We start from the raw sequence: 22386 nt of genomic DNA on the forward strand, positions 1-22386 counted from the left end.
TCCTCCACAGTGCTTTGAATAGTCACATCTTTATTACCACTCACACCAGTCATCATATCACACATATTACACACAAAAATAAACTTAGACGAATAATTAACTTTACGCATTTCGATATTCAAAAAGGGCATTTACGAGTATCAAAGTTAGACTTTTGCCTCAATTTTGGTCTCAGTTAAACTTAAGACCAAAACTTAAGCTAAACTAAGACAAAAGTCAAAGTCTACTACTCGTAAATGCCCTTTGTGAATACCGAAAGTCATACAGTTAGACTTTCATCTCAGTTTACCTTTGTGAATTGGGCCCATTATTTCAAACCTTCACCTTAACAAATTCTTTATTACCACTCGCACTACTCATATTCCTTCCAGGAGTCTCAGCCTATTAGATTTTCTGTAACATGTCTAATTCTATCGATCCACTCACGCTCCCATTCAGTCTTTCAATTCCCACTCCCACCATTCACCTTTTCAAAAACAAATACACGCCCTCACTCACTTATTATGGATTAATGCTCTCAGTTACAGTTTTCATGTATATTTACTTCTAGAAAAGTTAGAACTATTGGTCTTGCAAATTTTAGTGTGATATGTCATCTAAATGTTAACCACTGATATTATTAAAGGACATGAAACTGGCCCTTGTCAGGCCACTGATGGATTTTTTAGAGCTGGAAAGTGCAGACCCCGCAGAAGTGATATATTACTGAATTGTAATGAACTAATATAACATGATCAGTGATTAATTTGAGCAGATTGTTGTCAGTGGAGACCACCAGCACTCATTTTGGGGGACCAGCACTTATTGTTCCTGAGCAGACATTTCCCCAGAGCCAGAGAGAGAAAAACACACTGAGGGGAAAGAATGAGGAAAAGAAAAACTGAAAAAAGCCTCAGAGGGTGACAGCTGGAACCCGCAAGAGTGAATTAAAGAGGCAATGATTGTCTGGCGGTGGATTAAAGAGTCATGAGGCTGAGTGCCAATATTTGGCAGCACCGGACGCTGGCTTCTGAGCAGAGCTTTGGGCACCAACACTCATTCTACTACAAATGAATAACTGTAACAGTTCATCTCTTCCCGTTAATTATCTTCATTCAGTTAATTGAAACCATGGTGGTAAAAAATATAGAAGCACCAGTGGCATGAAAAAATAAAATAGCAAAAACATACAGAAAATACACAGATACAGCTAATTTCTTTCTTAATCTAATAATATCACTAAGATCATTTGAGAAGGCTGAACAGGTAACTTCATTTGATGATATGTGAATATGAAGAAGGGCTGGTTAACCGAGTAAATGCAGAGGTTTAAGAATTGGTTGCAAATAGTGTTTCCGGATGATGAGGATAGAGGGGCTTATTTGCAAGCCCCTTGCGCCGCTGATGTGCCACTTTTTGTGATCACTGGCAGTGCCACCTGCTGCCCCATATTTTCGTGTCATTGTAAATATGGCCCCTTTACAAGCAACACTTTGCATGAAAGGGGCGTGCCATGGGTGATGCTGTGGGTGTTCTCATGCAACACCCGTTGCTCCTGCAACATTTCCAGATTTCTAAGACATCATAAACCTGGAAATGCATCAGAATGCTACGCCTCCCCAGGGCACAACAAGGAGAAATGTTTTCATTTCTCTTCGTTTTTTTCCTCTTTCTATGCGTGCAGCATTCTGCAGCACACATTAAACAAGGAAATCACTGCGTGTGATTGTTTATGTGCAGGAAAGTGTCCCTTCCTCAACATAAACAGTCATAAAAAATAACGTTTTCTACTTCAATGTGTGCTGCAATAAAAACACACATAGAACTTTCAAAACACCATTTCAGATTGTTTATGTGCAGGAAGGGACATCCTCCTGCACATAAACATCCATTCCCCTCAACGCAGGCACCCTTGCCCTATATTGCAAGGGTGCATGCATCAGCGCATGGCAGCAAATTGTGCGCCAGTGCAGTGGAGAGCAAAGGAATCCATTATATTGTTGTGCTTATGATGCATCCCTGTGCTTCAGAATTAGCGCAGTGTGGTGCAGCCAAATGGCTTGCGGCATACTCTGCGTTAATTCCTTTCATTGAGGCCCAAAATGTATGAACCTAGCCCAACTGCAGTGTACTACAGAAACAACATCACCTGCACCGGGTGGGAAAATCTCAACCCCAAGGGAAACTTATAAAAAGGGGCCTATGTCCCAGCCTAAAATGTCCCAGTACTTACCTGGGATAGGTGTACTTCACCCTATAGAGGCAGGGCTTAATATTAGGAACAGTTTTTAAAAGAACATACAATGAGACTGATTGTTTCAGAAGTTCAAGTTCCTTCCTATTTGCCCATCGAAGACCAAGGAATTAAGATTGAACCCAACACTTTTCTTTTTTTATGACTGGCCTTTTTAAAAAAGGCCAGGTTCCCCAGGTTCAACACTCATTAATTTAATACATTGTGACCACAGGACCTCCAGGGCACATTCTAGAGAGGAACATTCCAAAATTAATAATCTATTCAGCTGGGTTTTAAGTTTGTCCCAAGTTAAGGTCCACAGCATTTATGGGCAGAGTGTGATAGTATTGTTAGTATACTGCACACCAAGCTCTTCAAGACAAATTAAAATAGCTGAACTAGGAGGTGAGGAAGCAGGAACCTACAATATCCGTTCTACTCCATTTGAACATTTGCCTCGTCTCAATAACCCCAGATCCTCACCTGAATCCTTGCAATGGAAAGACATTTTATAAGGTAAATATCAAGCTTGACCTTAAGAAGTGTGGAGCCTAGTTTGGAAGAAAAATTTATCACAGCTGTCCCTGAATGGCTAATAGGTGGTGCCAACTACCAGATCTATTGAAAGGGACTCCTACTAAGTAAAGATTTGTACTTTGCGAATTGGTTTATCTTAATTTTTAAATGGCTTGAAGGTCGCACATTTTGGATCAATCATCGAGGAAAAAATCAAGATGGTCTGCAAAAACACTGAAATATGCAATTTATGTAAACTATTAGTAGAGCGGCAGGTGCGTTGGAGTACACTGCCTCACATCCCAGCACTCAGTTTGCCTCTTTGTATTTATTTTTCACCCTTGTTAGAGGGGCTCTGCTGTGTAACTCTAGACTTGTGTTTCTGGACTCATTCCTTCATCCGCATAGAGCAACAAGTCAGTTTGGAGTGCCGGAAATGCTGCCCAAAGTCGGTCTCTGTACCACTCACTGGGCACAGGTGCATCAACACAAGTTCATCAGCTCAGTATCTAGTGTTTAGACTGGAGGAGTACAGTGCTGATCACCGGGACTGCCCTATTGAGGCTTACTAAGATGCCTTAATCCACCAGTGTTAGGATTCAATCGACACTGCTGTCCTGAAAACTACACATTGTATTCAATACCTATTCTAAATCACCACTACAACTACGCGGATCACCACCTGAGGGGCTGTAACCCTGACTTCGCCTTGACACAGGTTGTTCCCTCTCCCCCGTCCTGAGGAATACCCACCTGCAGAGTATACAAACCAGCCTCTATGCTCCAGGGCCGAAACGTCAACACTTCCCCCTATTGGGCCTGTATCCTATTTCACCCCATCCCTACCTCTGTACAGAAGACTATACTCCGTACAACATCAAGAACCAGAAAAGTACTTTAGAATCCATGATATACAGGCCCCATTGTAAAACTAGTGCTACTGTAAACCACAACCCGTTTACTAAGGACATGACTATGTGTAATTGATTGTTTTAACTACTCTCTGATTTCCCTCCCTATACATCTGTTCTATTCTCACGAGCACAATCCTTTTTCCACAAACCCCCCCCCTGGAGCAACCCTCTTTTCTGTTTTGAAATGTTCCCTACAGTGTTCTGTTATAATAACTGTGAGATTGAACAGTCACAATTGAAGCTATTTATGGTGCTTGTGTGTCTTTTTGAGAATATACTTAATTGAATTGAAAAACAACTGGGGTACACTTATGATGTAACTTGAGTTCTATGTGTATCATGTTCATAGATTTTGACTTAATGAGTACCTTCCTAAGGCAATTAGTCCAGGACTTGTTTTCTATAACGAGCATTACCCAGGTCCTGGGACTAGTATGGGTCACCCCATTATTTTATAACAGTAGCTCAAGGGAGCCTTTTCAAACAGAAGTAGGTTGGGCGCACAGTGCCTCACATCCCAGCACTCATTTTGCCCCAATGCTTCAAGGTGAATGCAGTTCATGATAACACTTGCTTCAGTTGGTGTCTTTATTTGCTCACCCGTGTTGGTGCAGCCTATGCTGTGTAACTATGGACACGTGTTTCTGGATTAATTCTTTCATCAGTATGGTGCAAAAATTCATTTTGGGGGTGCTAGACATGCTGCCCAAAGTCTTCCAAGGTCCCTGAATCTGACAAAATCCCTTCTCATCCCTATCAATGGCGGCTGCCTTTTAAACACAAATCAAGGTCTTGTTGCTCATATCCCTGATGGAGCATGGTTTCATACGTCCAGAAACTTGCTTGTACTCAACCCTCTCGAAATACCCTGTAATATATTAACCAATATGTTTTGTTAACTAATAATTGCAGTTCACGACATTTCTAGTATCTAAGGGACGCTCGCATATGTGCTTTTACTAACAGTAACTCTAATGCATTAAAATGGCCGCTGCAATGCGGGAATTTCACTGCGCATGTGTCTGCCACACTCACGTGGTGTGACGTCTTTTCTGCTTGGTGGCAAATCTTTGCTTCTGGGCACTAGTGCCAGAAATGGCTGCTTCAAATCTCACATGCTAATGCTTATGCTCCTGCTTATACTAAGCTTGTTCGTCTTGCTTAATCATAAATACAAAAGTTAAAATACAGTAATGGGGTTAGAGTAGAGATAAGTGCTATACAGCGCATTAATTTATTTTTGTATTCTAATGTGTCTTTCTTTGACTTTGTTACTGGCTCGTATTACAGGCCTTATATGAAACAAAAACTCCATATTGAATAAGCCGCGCCTGCAAATCATGCAGTCATTGGCATTGAATGGCTGCCAACACCCTTCTTACCCACGATGTTCCCGGGTACCTGCTCTACTGACCTCTAAAGAGGAAGCAAGAAGACTCAAACAAATACAATGCATATCATATGTATGCCAATATTAGTGGGCGGAATAAAAACGTGAGAAAGTAAATTGTGGGTATGAACTTGATCAATTCAAGTCAATTTAGATGATCTCATCTCAGTATGGAGTGATGACCTCTCCTCGTCTTTCCAACCAATTACTGAAAGGAAACACATAGATTTGAAACATTTAGGGGTGGTACATTGCCCTTGAAATGGTATATATAAGGTAGGTTTAGATAGAGTAATGTGTCTGACTTTTCCATATAGCTGACCTGTCACTGACCCAGCACACTCAATAGGCAATCGAAAGAAGAGGTGCTGGCAGAGCACTCTGTCAGAAGCATTGAATACCAAGTCAGGGTACTAATTGGCTTATGCTAGAGAGAGGGGTGTGACGCTGGTGTTGCACTTAGCTGAGGTCACCTGTCCTGTTCTGCACCTGTCTTGTCCCGTGGGCACTTGAATAGTCAGGAGCCTGGCCCTGGTATTTTTTGTCCCAGACTGTGACCAGGATTGGTCATTGCACCTATCTAGGTAAATATAATCTATGTGGTATGTCCTTGTGCTATTTCCTTTTCTCAACCTTCCCAGGTACCAATGTCTAAAAGTGTTACTGTGATTTCTTACAAACTCTATGTCCTACTGGTTATATTCGTGCTTGTAAAATTCATAGTCACGAGATTTTGGCTTATCAATTTGACTCAGAAAATCTCTCATAGATAAAGGTTTTAAAATTTTCCCCGAGTCTGTGGTTTATTACAGGAAAAGCAAATGTGTTTTAAATACTGCCTATTTAAACTCAACTCCCTTTTTGATCCCTAGGACTTATAGCACAGGTGACAAGGATTGGTAAGCCATGGTTTACAGGTATAAGTCCTAAAAGGACCCACAGCACTGAAAGGGTGATTAAATTAGTAATTAGTTAGGTGGGACTACTAATTCAAAGTGTGAATGTTTTTATGGGCCCAGGTGAGTATGGTAAACTGAGCTGGTTGGTCCCTGCGCGCTCTATCATTCCAATTGAATGAGGTTTCCCCTTGCTTCTCTTTCAGCACCAAATCTGTCATATTCAACATTGACCCCTGCTCTTCTGGTAGCGAATGCATCAACAGAAGACGTGTCCTACCAGATCAACTTTCTCTGATTGAATAAAAACCTTTACACCACCCTATTGCTTTTGTAGGCACCAACCCCTTACACATGTAACTAGCACGAACAATTGCTTGCAGAGATGTATCTTTTTCAAATTTATCTTTCATTTTCTCAAGAAATTTGATACATCAAGGACATTTATACATCTTTGCATGGTTTTGTTGAAATATTTACATCCTCCAAAACTCACCAGTGACAGAGATTTCCCCCTGAGCACAGGGGACACAGTCAAAGCAGCAGACAGGTTGTCCTTCAATGCCAGTTCTTCTGTACCCAGGAAGGCACTCCTCCCTGCAGACAGAGCGTGGGATCTGCAGGACAAAGACACTGGTGCTACTGAAATACGTCACACGATGGGTACATGGCAGGATGAGGAACAGAGAAAGTCATACAAGAAAAGGAGTACATGCATAGTGGAACATTCAGCAATGATGTCACAAAAGGTTTATTTAAAAAAATCTCAAGTACTTTTGTGTAATGTCTATTATTGAATACTCTTGCTAGCAATGAAACCTCTACAATCAGAATTTAGAAATTAGAATTGAGATTTCAGATGTTGGTGCATTGATCAAATTATTAGGTCTGGCCTGTTTGTCAAAGTGCATGTTTTTCTTCTTTGATGGGTGAAAAGAGGGGGAGAGAGAGAGCGGGAGAGAGGGAGAGGAGAGGTGAATGAGGTAGGGAGAGATTCAGTAAGTGCATGGACTGATGCCCCTACTGAACTATGCATTCTCTCAAAAGAGTGAACTGCTGTCCTTTTGGCCCCTGACGTAGAAGATTAAAATAAGGGATCATATGGCCTGGAATTTAAATGACTCTCCTGCTGACACCAGGATTCAAACTGTAACCATTGTTTTACATAAAAGGATATTCTATTGATCCTCTTAGACTATTGAATGTTTAAGTTTGAAGCTCTAGAACACCCCTGGGACTGTAACCCTAAATCATCAACTTCTAAGCCATGACGTGAAGGCAGAGAATAGCCAAAGGGGAGAGGCTGGTTACTCTTGGGGCGGAAGATTTATTGGAAGACACTACTGACATATATTGAAGGCTCAGGAACTTGTGGAGTCACATCCAATAAGGGGCTACACACATCAATTGCATGTTTATTCTCATTCCTTTCCGGTAGTACCAGAAAGATGTTTGGAGGGCTCGCTTAACAAGGAAGCTGAACACTGCATTGAGTGCGTGCCCCGCTAGCAAAAGATACGTCAAAAATAAAAAACAATATGAGTAAAACATAGTCTATTTTGTAGGTCCATTGATGCAGTGTACCCCCTCAAAAAAATGACATTTATTCGCTTACATAAGAGATAAATAAGGTAGGCTATTTGGCAATTAATGCCCTCACAAACACGCGGGGTATAATAACAAAAATGCTATGGAGCGAGTTGACTCTGTTTTCAACAGCATCGGCTGCGTTAATCTCCCAACTGAAAATCGACTGGAAGCATTGTCTACCAGCTCTCTAGATCAGCTATCATTTACATTTTATATATTGTCAGAATATTCAGTGGGGTGGGAGCCCTGAGAATGACTGAATCATGACCCCTTTTTGCATATTTGTATGCTTGTTACAGACAACACCATCCATTTAAAATTAAGAAGCCCTGATGAGAGCTCCTGTACTTATTGCCCGGGACTCGAAACACATTGGCAATTCGTCAAACATTGAGGAGTATTGAATTGATTTTCTTTCCCCCTGCGGGTGTCGCCATAATTAGAGACACCCCGTCATCAGAACCCTTTAGGAATCTCCTGATGTTCCCCTATACTCCAAGGATGTGGTAGCTTGAAGGTGTAGTAGGAGCAACACATGTTTGTGTGCAAGACACAGTAGTATGCAGAATTGTTACACATCCCAAAATAAAGTGCTCTTTGTTTTTTGCCATTTGTTGTTTTTGCTTTAAATTGTTTTGTTAAATGTGGTATTTGTAGTGTTGTGTGTAAAGAATTTGATATGGTTTAAACTTTGTAGTAGATTAATGTTCTTTGATTACACTGTGTCCTTGTATTGTGACTTGTAAAAAAGGTTTTGAATCTTTTTCAAAAGAAAATTTCATTAGAAAATTATTGTTTGATCCTAGCGTTAATTCAAGATAAGCATTTAATCGCCACAAGGGTTGGGTTTCCCTATATGTGTACACATTTCTGCCCCCACCCTACCCTTGTTCCTAGCTGGGCCAAACTCCCCATTGCTATTTAGGGCCAGTAGCCTCTACCAGGGTCACATGACTGACTGTAGCTGACAGTTGAGCTTTGTGTATTCCTCCTAGACAGCCACACACAATAGAGAGCGTAGGTGCTCCTGAATGGGCCTTCACTGGCAGGATGGGAGGGAGTAGCTTGGCCCAGCCCTACGCACACTTGAATAGGATGTGTCCTGCCCCCACACAAATGGCTCCAAACCCCCTGTAGTTCGTCTGGAGCCAGGACAGGAGAGGCAGTATTCCTGGGAACTTCAATGGGAAACCTCTAGAAGCTTGTCTTCTATTTCAAAGGCACAACTGGGCATAAATATTGGACTTAAACATAAAATCTTCTGTTCACTCCAGGACCAGTGGATAATTTGCCTGAGAGAAACACTGCTATGCTTCTGAAAAGACCGCCACTCTGCTGCTCTACTTTCGCAAAGGAAGGTTTTGATATGGGTTCGGCATGGTGCGCCTTTTCAGAAAACAGGTGAATGAAATGATCCAGAAGGAAGGTATGTGATGGTGTTGGGGTACTTGGCTCGGCGAGACTACAATATAGTGGGGGTTTATTTTCCTAACTCAGATTAGGATGGGTTTCTTCAGGGATTGTCATGGATATTGGCACCATATGTGACACAGAATATCTTCACAGGAGGAGATTTTAATTGTTTTGCTGATCCAGACAGACATAGATTGCACCCAACCCTGAGGGATTCATCAGTCCATCAGGTGGCTAGGCAACTTAGAATTGGAAACAAAGATGGAGGTTATTGGAGTCGTGGAGGTGTATGAACCCAGAAAATATGGATTATTCATTCTTTTCTGGGCTGCATGATCTGCATGTGCAATTGGATACATTTTTGTGCCATTCTGCAGTACATAGTGAAGTCCGAAATGTGGAGTATTTATGCAGAACAATCTCTGACCACTATCAGTGGGGTGGAATAGAGAACTGACACGAATACCAGACTGGTGTCTCCGCATGGAGACATTGGAAGATCCAGTGTTCTGTGATGTTATTGGAACAGCAGTGGTAAATTATTTTAAGAAAAATGAGGCTATTACTGTGACCCCTCTGACAGAGTGGGATGCATTTAAGGTTATTATACATGGGTACTGTATAGCAGAGACAGTAGGGATTAGACTTACCCTTGTGTAAGAGGTTGATAAGGTATGTAACGTTTACAACGAAATTTTTACAACGCACTACCATTACAATGCAGGCATTACCACGCATACCATTACAACGCATTGCGCTGGGGGGCGCTCTAGGGTAAGTAATAAGTTTAATTTTCTATCCAACACCTTCCCTAGTGTCCACGGGGACTGGAGTTGGAATAGAAAATTATACTTACCACTATCCAGCACCTCTAAGCGCTATGCGTTGTAATGGTATGCGTGGTAAAAACAGCATTGTAAAGGTATGCGTGGTAAAAGTATGCGTTGTAACGTCATACATCCGGATGATAAACATGAGAAAGAACTGTGAAGCCAGGGAGCAGGCAGCTGTAGATATAGAGAAATTGTGTACGTTTTACTATAGAGAGTATATGCCAAGGATGCATACGGAACATAACAAGGCTGGTACTTTGCTTGCCTGGCGCACAAACCCTAAGTGTAGGTGCACACAGATATTAGAAATAGATAGACAACTGAAATTCCTCCGGTTCTGTGTTTGGGGAAAACATTGGCAGTTCAGGCTACGCCTGTTTGGACTCAGATCCTATCTGAGTGTCTTCACAAAGATGATGGCTTCCTGGTGGCACAACTTCATCTCAAGGGTGCTTCAATTCCCTTAACTGGATGATTGGTTAGTCCAAGTGTCACCCCTTTTGACCATCACCATCATTTGTCTTTGACCATAGCTACACTAAATCATCATGGATTCCTCCTGAATTTGCCAAAATGTAATCTTCTCTCATCCCAGGATCTTCAGTACATTGGGGCACAGTTCAAGACTGAGCTGGGTAAGGTGTTTCCTCCACTGGACAGGATATTGCGACGCCAGGGTTTGTTGGGGACCCTCATGGGCAGCGAATCTGCCTCCTCTGTTTCAATAGTTAAAGATTCAGGGTATTATGGTGGCAACTGTTTTTACAGTCCCATGGGCAAGGCTTTATGTGAGGACACTGCTGTATCATCTGAATTCCCAGTGGGCCCTTTCAATCAAGGATATGAACTTACTGGAACACATTCCCCTGGATGTCATACTTTATCGGCAGTGGTGGATGTTCAAGGACAACCTTTGCAAGGGAATGGTGATGTGCCCAGACCAGCAAGTGGTGGTGACAAAGGATGTGAGTACTCTGGGCTGGGGAGCAGCATTAGGGTTTCCTCAGCTCGAGCAAAATGGTCTGTGGCAGAACAACTGAGGTCATCAAATAGGAAAGCATTAAGGGCAGTTTTCTGAGCTATTTGTCAATGCTGCTATTCCCTGTTTCATTATCAGTTGTTGGTAGGATCAGACAACACAGTGATGGAGGGGTATATCAATTATTGGGGGAGTACCTGTTGTCGATCACTGAACGAGTTGCCTGCACTCTGATTCAATGGGGTCTGGATTTCGTGGTAGCAGACACTTTGAGAAGGAAATTTCCCCCTGACCCAGGATTTACAGCTAACAAGGACCATCTGCAGGGACATTCACGGGAGGTTTAGCTTCCCCTTTCTGGATCTGTTTGGCTCCAAGCACAGTGCCCTTCTTCTGAAGTTTTGCTCCAGGTCCCTAGAGGAGGGAGCTTGTGGTGTGCATGCACTGACCTTGGTTTGGCCCCGGAAGCTTCTCTTTGCTTTCCCTCCAATTCCGGTGATCCAGAGGGTGTTGTGCAAGATTCAGTGGGAGTAGGGCCAAGTAATTGTGGTGGTTCCTTACTGGCCCAGGCGCAGTCTGTTCCCGCTTCTGAAGCACATTGCCAGGGGCTATCCCTGGTTCCTTTCTCACTTTCTGGCTTTATCGTATTTTCTTCTTGGTTTGGAGGTTGAAAGGATGAGTCTGGAGGAACAAGGTCTACCCCCTGAAATTATTGATGTTGTTCAGATTTGAAGACAATATTCTACTGTTGCTTCCTATTTCAAACACTTGAAAGTGTTTGATTACTGGTGTTCTGCCCCAGTGTGTGGTGGACTGTTCTGTCTTTTCTATTCTCCAGTTTCTATTGGATGGGTTTCATAAGAGTTTTTCTCTCTCAACCTTGAAGTCACAATTGTATGCAATTAAGACCTCCATGTGAAGCATAACCTGGTCAATGGGGAAGTTCAATTGCTTTTTAGGGTATTGAAGTGCTTTGCTATCTCTTTCTCTTCAGCAAAAGCTACTTTTCCTTCTTATGACCTTCCCTTGGTTTTGAAGACTTAGCAAACCCTCCTTTCAAACCTCTGGATGTGGTGGACCTCAACTTACTTTCTTTTAAGGTCTTATTCATGGAGGCTGCCACTTCTGCCAGTCGGTTGGGTGAACTACCCCCCTGCACCACACGCCATCACTGATTGCTTGTGACGCCTCCCTGCAACTCTTCGTAGGGGCTGGCAGGCACTTCCGGTCGGCTTGCACGCAGAGCGGTTAGCGCTCTAGTGCTCATTTTCCTCGAGGCTATTTAGGCTGAGCAGGGGCTGCAGCGCGCTGCGGGAAGGAGACAGTGGCAGTGTCTCCGACCCGTTTGGCGACTGACCCGAGCAGTAAGAAAAATTAGCGCTGTGATTTTAAAGTGCATCTTATATTTTCTGTTTGCAATTTGTACTTGCTAAAATTGTGTTTTCCAAAGTGTGTTTTAAAAATCAAATACCCCCCTGCACCACACGCCATCACTGATTGCTTGTGACGCCTCCCTGCAACTCTTCGTAGGGGCTGGCAGGCACTTCCGGTCGGCTTGCACGCAGAGCGGTTAGCGCTCTAGTGCTCATTTTCCTCGAGGCTATTTAGGCTGAGCAGGGGCTGCAGCGCGCTGCGGGAAGGAGACAGTGGCAGTGTCTCCGACCCGTTTGGCGACTGACCTGGGCAGTAAGAAAAATTAGCGCTGTGATTTTAAAGTGCATCTTATATTTTCTGTTTGCAATTTGTACTTGCTAAAATTGTGTTTTCCAAAGTGTGTTTTAAAAATCAAATACCCCCCTGCACCACACGCCATCATTGATTGCTTGTGACGCCTCCCTGCAACTCTTCGTAGGGGCTGGCAGGAACTTCCGGTCGGCTTGCACGCAGAGCGGTTAGCGGTCTAGTGCTCATTTTCCTCGAGGCTATTTAGGCTGAGCAGGGGCTGCAGCGCGCTGCGGGAAGGAGACAGTGGCAGTGTCTCCGACCCGTTTGGCGACTGACCTGGGCAGTAAGAAAAATGAGCGCTGTGATTTTAAAGTGCATCTTATATTTTCTATTTGCAATTTGTACTTGCTAAAATTGTGTTTTCCAAAGTGTGTTTTAAAAATCAAATACCCCCCTGCACCACACGCCATCACTGATTGCTTGTGACGCCTCCCTGCAACTCTTCGTAGGGGCTGGCAGGCACTTCCGGTCGGCTTGCACGCAGAGCGGTTAGCGCTCTAGTGCTCATTTTCCTCGAGGCTATTTAGCCCTCGCAGCACCACGAGCGCGCAGCGATCGCGCGCAGCCCAGCCGAAGACCGGCCAAAGAGCTGCCCGTCTGCGCCCGTCCGCGCTAAGGTAGCGCCAGGCGCCAGGCATTCTGTCTCTGTCATCTGTTATTTAGGCGGTAAGATGCGCTATTCTAAAGCAGAGTTGTTGGGACATCAGCACTTCACCTGCTCTTGTGCTAGACGTAACCCAGCCCATATATCCCATCCCCTTCTATCTCCCTCCCAACTCTGCTCCTCTATAAAAACTAAACTTAAACCGCCCCAGAACAATACTTTCAGGCTAGGTCATCTTAACGTTAGATCTTTGCAGAAACATCACTTAGATATTTATGACCTCTTAACTGATCACTCTCTTGATGCTCTGTTCATGACCGAGACGTGGCTCCTTGATGGTATGGACTCGGTCTGTAACCTAGCGACTCCTGCGGGCTATACCATACACACGGTGAACAGAAGCACGAGAGGGGGAGGGTTAGCGCTCATAATTAAATCTCATATCGACTGCCAATTGATCAAAGTGGATATTAAGGGCAGCGAAAGCGCCCGCTTCTCGATCAAAGCCAACTCACAGTTCTGTGCTACTGGCCTTGTAATTTATAGACCCCCTGGTGCAGACGCCCCCTTCATGAATTCACTCTTACAATATTTGGGCACCAACATTATCAAATCGGCTAATTTTACGATCATAGGTGATCTCAATTTACATCTTGATAGAGACACCGAGCCTAAAGTTGCCACCTTTCTTGCGGATCTCGCGGCCTTTCAACTGAACCAACTTGTAACTGGCCCCACCCACAGAGCAGGACACCTTCTCTATCCCATCTTCTCCAACATTACTAGTGGATCTGCAGGCCTGCCTATACCCATGACCTGGACAGACCACCATCTAGTAACACTGTCTATCTCTTGCAACTCGAGCCCGGCAGCGGTGCCCACTCCATTAGTTCAGAAACGGCCCTGGAGAAAACTCCGCCTGGAAGACCTACACAACTTGCTGGTTTTGAACCCCCCACCCTCAAGTGAAGACCCGGACGTAGGGTATAACCAGTTCTGTCTCTGGATCACCCAGACACTCGACACCCTGATCCCTGCCAGATGGACCAAGACCCGCACCCACACAGCTAGTCCATGGTATAACTCTGAATTAGCAACTCTAAAAAAGGAATGTAAAAAGGCGGAGAGGGGTTGGAGGAAACACTATGATGCCAACCTCAAACAGGACTATATCCTGCTCCAAAAAAGTTACCACCGTAAGGTCTCTAGGACAAGAGCGACATATTATGCCAATGAAATTGGCAATAGCTCTAACACCTCGAAATCTGTATTTAAAATTCTAAAAGACCTCACCTCAAAAAAACCTGTCAACACTATTACCACCTCTCCTGACTTTTGCAATAACCTGGCTAATTTCTTCATCGATAAGATAAAGAAAATCTATGACACCTTTCCAAAATGTCCGCAGCCATCGGCCATTTTTGACCCTACCATGCCTTCTCTCTCCTCCCTTCCTACACTTGAGCGAGAGAGTTTCCAAACTATTGGTAAGAAAATAAAATCTGGATCCCCTGCAGATCCCTTAAAACCAGATACTTTCTGTGTAGCCCACGAACTTATCACAGAACACATCCGAGACATTATCAACCTGTCTCTCTCCACCGCCAGAGTTCCTTCCAAATGTAAGCAGGCGTGGGTTTCCCCCACCTTAGATCCTTCGCTTCCTGAGAACTTCAGGCCCATCTCTTTGCTTCCCTGGCCCGCCAAAATCATCGAGGCACATGTCAATAACATTCTGTCCGATTTCCTTCTTGCAAATAACATTCTGGATGACTCCCAACACGGGTTTAGAGCTGGTCACAGCACCGAGACAGCCTTGCTCAGTGTTTCAGAGGACCTCCGTACCATTCTTGACACCGGAGGAACTGCAGCACTGGTCCTGTTGAAACTTAGTGCTGCCTTCGATACGGTGTCACACAAGGTCCTCTTGACGAGACTGGAGGAAATTGGAGTCCCAGGGATTGCTTTGGGATGGATTAGAGACTTCCTGTCTAACAGGTCGTTTAGAGTCTCTACCCCCCCTTACATCTCCAAGGAGCACAGCATTGGACAGGGAGTGCCGCAGGGTTCTTCCCTGAGCCCTACCCTGTTCAATATTTATGTCCGCCCTCTGGCGGAGGTGGCTAGAAGAAACGGACTAGCATTGGTATCCTATGCAGATGATACCCAGTTGGTGGTGGCTCTTAATGACAACGGTGGTCTGGAGGCTCACCACTTTAAACAGACACTCACTGACATCACCAACTGGATGACGGCGAATTTCCTCCAACTAAACGCCGGGAAAACAGAGATACTGCTCCTGGGGAAAAACATCTCGTCCTGGGGAGACAACTGGTGGCCTGATGTTTTAGGCCAACCTCCCAAGCCTAAGGAATGTGTGAAAAATCTGGGAGTCTGGGTGGACTCTGCTTTAAAGTTCACTCACCACACTAAAAAAGTGGCTGCCACGTGCTTTGGCATCTTACGTAACATCAGACCTATTTTGAAGTTCTTTGACTGCCGCACTCGCCAACTAATTGTCCAGGCGACCATTCTTTCTAGGCTGGACTATGCCAGTTCTCTCTTACTGGGGGCAAACCTGGCTGAAACAACCAGACTACAGAGAGTCCAGAATGCGGCAGCCAGGGCTCTGGTAGGTCTCCCTCGCCATTCCTCGGTATCCAGAGTCCTGAAAAAAACTGCACTGGCTCCCAGTGGGCAAAAGGATCCAGTTCAAGGCATTGTGTTTAGCCTTTAAAATCCTTAAAACCGCTTCTCCCCCAATGTTGCGCCCCCTCCTGTCAGAGTACATTCCTAGGAGATCGCTCCGCTCAGAGGGACAACATCTTGCGATCATACCCCGTACCAGACTTGCCAGAATGGGAGGCCGTTCCTTCAGCTTTCTTGCTGCCAAGTTATGGAATAGCCTGCCTGAAGCTATCCGTGGTATACAGGATCTTTTAGCCTTTACAAAGGCCCTCAAAACTCATCTTTTCCAATAATTCTTCCTCTTTTCTGCGCCTCTAACTCTCTGCATTTTGTCTGCTCGCAGCGCCGGGACGCCCCTTTGCTGGGGCAGCCGCGCGCTATACAAATTACCATAACATTAACATTACTCTGTCATCCTCCTTTTCTTTCTTTCCTTGATGATGCTGTGGTTCTTCATCCTGATCCATCTTTCCTTCCTAGGGTGATGTTGAAGCTCCATGTTTCTGAAGATTGGATTCCTCCCGCTTTCTTTCAAAAGCCAGTCGTGACTAATGCATATGGACAAGGGGACCCCCAGAGATTGTGCCAGATACCTACTTTGTTTTACATCTATGTGGCTCCATTGGCTGGAATCATTAGAGCCTGCGGTGTAAAGATCATGCCATATGTAGATGACACGCAACTACTGTCTTGCTTTGATCCTGATTCTGACAAAGTGAAGAGTAAATTCACAAACGGCATGATGGAAGTTGCCATCTAGACCAGTTATAACTGTCTCCAACTTAACAGCGACAAGACAGAGATCATACTTTTGGTCCGGCCGCCAAGATATGGTCAGCCGATTGGTGTCCCACACAACTTGGTATGGCTACTACACCTAATCAGGTAGTCAAAAATCCTGTCACAAGGCTGGATCAATAACTCTCCATGAAATATTAAGTCACATGTTTTGCTACCTTGAGTATTCTAAAAAAAAGCCCTGCCCTGGCATCCTGACACCACTAGGAAGACTCTCGTCCAGGCACTTATCACCAGTCGCCTAGACCATGGGAACGCCTTGCTGACCTCATTAAATGATACCCTGCTGTCAAAACAGCAGGTGGTTCAGAATGCAGCTGTGCAACTAATCTGTAGCCTTCCTTTCGCTCGCCTTCTTTCGATCCTTAGAAAGCTTCGTAGGTTGCCTATCAGGAAGCGTGTCATCTTTAAACTTTGCTGTTTGACACACAAAGCTCTCATTAAATCAAAGCAATCTTATCTTCCATCATCCGTATCATCCTTCTAGATGTTTGAGATCATCCAACAAGGCTATTTTGGTGATTCCGGGCATCCTCACCTCAAGATATTGGGGCAGATGTTGACCTACACTGCCCCCTACCATTGGAACAAACTGCCTTTTGGCCTTCTCTCCTACCCTGACTTCCCTTCCCTCAAGAAGGGGCTTAAGACTTACCTATTTTAGATGTTCTCCTTCTTTTGTGCAGCACAGTGCCGAGATGCTCCTTTGGGAGTGATTCACTTGCGATACTAATTGACTAAATAAAGCCCTCTACTGAGGAGCAAAATAGGTTGCATTTGCTGGATGTGAAACATGCCCTCTTAGTTTACTTTGACTGATCTAAAGACTACAGGAAGTTTAATTCCCTATTCATCTTGTTTAGTGTTGCAGGGAAGGGGAAGAAGGCATTCAAGATCACGTTGACCCGCTGGGTCAAAGAGACTATTGCATTGGCATATACCAGCACTCATCTGCCTAAACCTGCTGATCTACAGGGCTGTTCCACAAGGAGTATAGCAGCTTCTTGGGCTGGACTTCAAGGGGTCACTTTGGAGGAGATTTGTAGGGCTAGAGCTTGGGGTTCGGAACACACTTTTGTACAGCATTACAGGTTACATGAACTGTTGCATGGATGCCAGAATTTCGGCTGTGGTGTATTACAACCAGTTTTGTCTTGATGTTTGATGGTTCTTATTCTTCAAGGGATTCTTGACATTAAATCACTTAGTCTTACAGTATTTCTGGATCTCTTCAGTGTTATTTATCAAAAGGCCTATACACTGCTTTGGCATACCTTGTGGTTAAGGACTGGGTTGAGGACAATGGACATAGAGGTAATGCCCTGATTACTTACTTCGAATCTTCATTATTCTTAGTCTTGCTTGTCCTCCACCCAGTCATTTGTAGCTACCCACCCTCCCTGTGGTACGGCCTTTTGTTCAGGAGCTGGTATTTTAGGATGTACTGGAGAGAGCTATGCTCTTGTTCCCAGTAATTGTGGGTGTGGCTTAGTAGCATTTCCTGAATTGTTTCCTGTCCTGGGATTGGACAACTAACCTCATGGTTAAAGACTGGGTCGTCGATGAGTAGGACTTAGAGTAATAAATATTACCAGTAAGTAATTGGGTCATTCCATCTGTTGGAACTTTCCCATTACATGAATACGCCTAAAACATCCTGAATGCCAAAGCAAGTGTTAAATATAAACAACTACCTGAGAGCATCACATGTGTAATATGAGCTCCTGCAATCTGATCAGGCAAGGGCTACCTTTTCAGGGCCTTGCTCAGAAAACCACATTTGAATAGGATGAGCATCGGTGGTCCCTATGGCAGCAGCTGCAACCACTAGGTCACAGATCATCTCCTGAAATGTGGTATGAGGGAGAAGGACCACTTCTTCCTCTTGAGCAGGGATAGGGCCATGGAGGCATGATGTGGTTTCTTGACACTCCCTAAATCACAAGTTGCCACCTCTTGTCATTGTTCAAATAGGAGGAGCAGACTGGCTTTATCTTCTCCTCCCTGCATAAAGCATCTCAGTAGGGAAGGTTTGCAAAGTCCCAAATACCTATCCTGCTATTAAGCAAGCATGGACAGGGATAGTGTAGCCCGGGTACGAGTAGGTGTCATTGACTGAGGAGTGCTGAGCCAAGGTTACTACAAGCCCCTCCACACTGGCAATCCATGAGGCACAGCGTTGCCAAAACAGAAATACTATGAGTCTGATTTCAACCGGATGTGTTTAATTTTGGTGCTCACACATTAGGTGTGCATCTGTTCGTTATTATATTATTTCTTCTTTAGTATAGGATTTTTTTTCTCACGGAGTGGTACGCATGGGGCTGGTCCCCATGTGGTCCTGAAGAAGAGGTTTAGGGGACATCTCAAAACATGTCGACCAAATACTTGGGATAGTATGCACATAACAGTTACACTTCTTCCCTACTATTTATCCATACCAACTAGGAGCAGGAATACATTAATCGCTCACTAGGTATTTTTAGCATCACCATCACCACTCCCCCAAACACTGCACTACATATTTTTTCACAAAAGGTGCTCCTACGTAGTTCCGCAAGTTGCAGCACGCCCCAGACAGTAGCTGTCTGGGATGGCCCCAATAATGAAGCATGTCACATAGGGGCAGCTCTTGGTGAGTGAGGGGACTCAAGAAGATAATTTTCTCTTCTTAAATTCAGGCATTGTTTCGCACACTTAGTGGAAGCCCTTTCCTTTGGTAAGGTTCTGTGATCTGTCATTACAGATTCATTAATAACTAACGTATAACAGACCACCACACTTTCCACTAGCCATGCTCTCCCCTACTCGACATGATCTGGGAGACACAGTCCTCATAATACCATTTTGACAATACAAACATTAAACACACCTGCACAGCAAGGGCAGGGCAGTTATTTCTGGAGGAGACACAGATAAAAGTGTATCCAGAAGGTTAGAGGGTGGGTTATTGGAAAGGGGGTTCGAAAGGGAAGAAAGTCACTCCTATTCTTTAAGGTTCATTTACATTTTCATTATTGTACATGGCAAGATATCTTCTATACCGATGAGCATATGAGAAATAAAGCGTCCTCACCTGGTTGTTGTCGGCCCACAGTATGTTCTTTGTGTTCACATGCACTTCTTCACCTTGTTGGGAGCGGTAGAAGCCCACATTTATCAGCTGGATGTCATCACCATCAAACACCTGCAAATTGGCGATGTCAAAATCGCTCAAAGGATCTCCGTTCACATCAAAATGTATGTCACCACCAATATCGAGCGTCACGTTGATGTTCTTCACATAGTGGAGGACCTGAGAGATTGTAAGACAGACACAGAGTCTCTCTGACATGTTGTAACCACCACTGGAGAACTAGAAGAATTCTCAAAACTGCTGAGTCAGGTCAGCTTTTGGATGGAGGTATGGGCAGGGCACCATAACAGACTGATTGTTATTCAGAGGTGGGGAGGACGCATAGATTCACAGTGTATATTTTAAGCAATGTATTCACTAATTAGGCAGGTTATGGGGTCCTAGAGCTGGATTTTGAGGCGGGGCACCCTCTTTTTAAGACAGTGATGACAGCTAATCCTAATGCCTTCCCTGTGCAGAGTTTACACGGCTCCATGTGAGCTAGGCACTATGCCCACTTTATAGACATAAAGAGATAATATACATGTATTTGAAGAACGTTGTACAAATTGAGTTTGTGCGCATGGTTACATGAGTGAACGGTAGTTTCCACTAGACTCCCATGTCTGGTGAGTGACCACATGGGAGCTGGATTTGAGTGAGGCTACCCAAGGACTTGGGAGCCTGCACGCTTTACATCCCTTTACTTCCAGCCATTCGTTTCACTTACCTCCTTTGATGTGGGAGGTATGTAGAAGCCCCTTTGAAAAAAAATATTTTTATTGAGCAGAAAACAGAAATACATGAATTGAGTAGTTGTTTAAACTGAGAGCGAAAGAGAGGAAAGAAAATCCTCTTCCAATTCAATGCAATCAAATACAAACCAAATACCAAGCTGGACATAAAGAGAAATTCTCAATATGGGGTTGGAAGAGTCCAAAGTGCAATCAACATTTAAAGTGCAAAGTGCAATATTGTAGGTATAGCCCGGTTTAGCACGCCTGTCCTGCTCCAAAAACAGGCACCATTGTCAACTTTAGAGAAATAAGTAGGATTATCAATTAAAATATGCAAAAATGCAGACATATTACTCAAAAATGACAAGAAGCAAACACATTCACTCAAAGTGCGAAGTGCGATATTAACAAAAACAAATGGAAAAGCAAAAAAACAGGTTGAGATCTTCTGTTCCCTAGACAAACACTACTGACTCTTAAGAAAAGCATGTGCAAATAGCAATTAAAGTGCAAACGTGCTACTCTGAAGTACCTATTGCAAAAGATATTTACCTTACATTGTTTTTCCTTCCCTTCCTATAATTTATTCCTTTCCCCTTCTTATATCTCTCTTTACTCCTTGTCCCATTCTCATCTTCCTACTCAGCCTATTTTGTATTTGGCAAAACCTTCTTCATAAAATATATTCATTCTTAACAATAAGTACATTATGAATAAAGTGCATTTGCATATAAATATTGTGCATTGGAGTGCAGTGCAAAGATACATCAGATTTAGACTCAGAGCAATTATAGCACTATCGACTTATAACCATGGCCTCTTATCAGATTTTTTCCCCCATCAGGACCTTGGCAGTCTTCCAGAAGTGTAGGATAAAAAATGCGCAATCGTCAAAGCTATTGAGTTGAAGCATTGTTGGACTTTTGCCAATTGATGGCTCCTTTTAGAGATGCCAAATAATGCGAGAGTAGCCTATGCGGCTATTACTGCCTTGATAGCATGGATGATTGCCTTAACGAACATCTCCCAGAAATCAGGAAGGTGAGAGCTGGAATAAAGTGAGTGGAATCAGCCTCCTTCACCTTGTTGTTTACTGCGAAAGCAATCATTCAAGATCTCTGGATACATTTTATGTAACATTTCCGGGGTATAATATGCCATCCATCTAGACGAGAATGCCATTCTTTTAAAGTGTGCTGCCCGGAGGGATTTATCACCTATCTTGGCAGTAGCATTCCAATTTCTCTGTGATTGATTGTATTTTCTCTCCTACCCTGAAAAGGAAACTCCTTACGTTCAGCGGGGTTGGGAGATCTAGCAGTACTCCATACCAATCCCCTATACCGAGCAATCTGCTCTTTACCAAAGCCCTGCTAATTCCATGATGGTCATTGCTCTAACCTCTGATTGTGGCCTGCAGAAATGTGTGATCTGGTGAAAGCTTAGAAAATGAGGTATGCATTGCTGACCACTCCTCAATAATTATTCTTCCCAGGTGATATATTTGCCTCGAACAAAGAAGTTGGCATACGTCTTAAAACCTATGATGTTCCAAAATCTCAACCATCTGGTAAGGAAAGCCCAGGTAACTACCCACATGCAACAACAATGATGAACCATCAAAATGCATCTTGTAGAGTTTGCTTCGACCATTCATCCACCCTGAAAATATCCCATAAAAATGTATATCTACTTTTTTTGATACTTTCACGACTTTTATAAAACCTGGTAGGCTGATTTCAGATTCCTGAATCATTTTATTAATCAAAAATGTATCTAGAGCTTTACACCCCTTTGAGTATCTGGAGAGAGAATCCAACAAAGTGGCCTGATAATATCTTTGCAAATTGGGAGCGGCAACCCTCATTGTGACTTTGAAAGTTGTAAAACCCCCAGCTGCACCATGGATGACTTTTTATTCCAGATAACACTTCTAAAAGCTGCATCTAGTTCCTGAACAAAAACTTTTGTGG

The 22386-nt window shown here is 43.8% G+C and overlaps 1 protein-coding gene across 1 annotated transcript in view; it reads right to left on the minus strand.

Moving 5' to 3' along the window:
- The window catches only part of LOC144774118 (extracellular calcium-sensing receptor-like), a 57886-nt gene that overhangs the window by 10762 nt on the left and 24738 nt on the right, over window positions 1–22386 (minus strand). Inside the window, exons 4-5 of the mRNA XM_078659143.1 lie at window positions 19638–19856; window positions 6428–6548 (exon numbers count right to left, since the gene is read on the minus strand). Coding sequence (XP_078515269.1) covers window positions 6428–6548; window positions 19638–19856 — 340 coding nt within the window. The remainder of the gene's footprint in view (window positions 1–6427; window positions 6549–19637; window positions 19857–22386) is intronic.

The sequence above is a fragment of the Lissotriton helveticus genome, chromosome 8 (genome assembly GCF_964261635.1).
Source record: "Lissotriton helveticus chromosome 8, aLisHel1.1, whole genome shotgun sequence".
Classification (NCBI taxonomy): domain Eukaryota; kingdom Metazoa; phylum Chordata; class Amphibia; order Caudata; family Salamandridae; genus Lissotriton; species Lissotriton helveticus.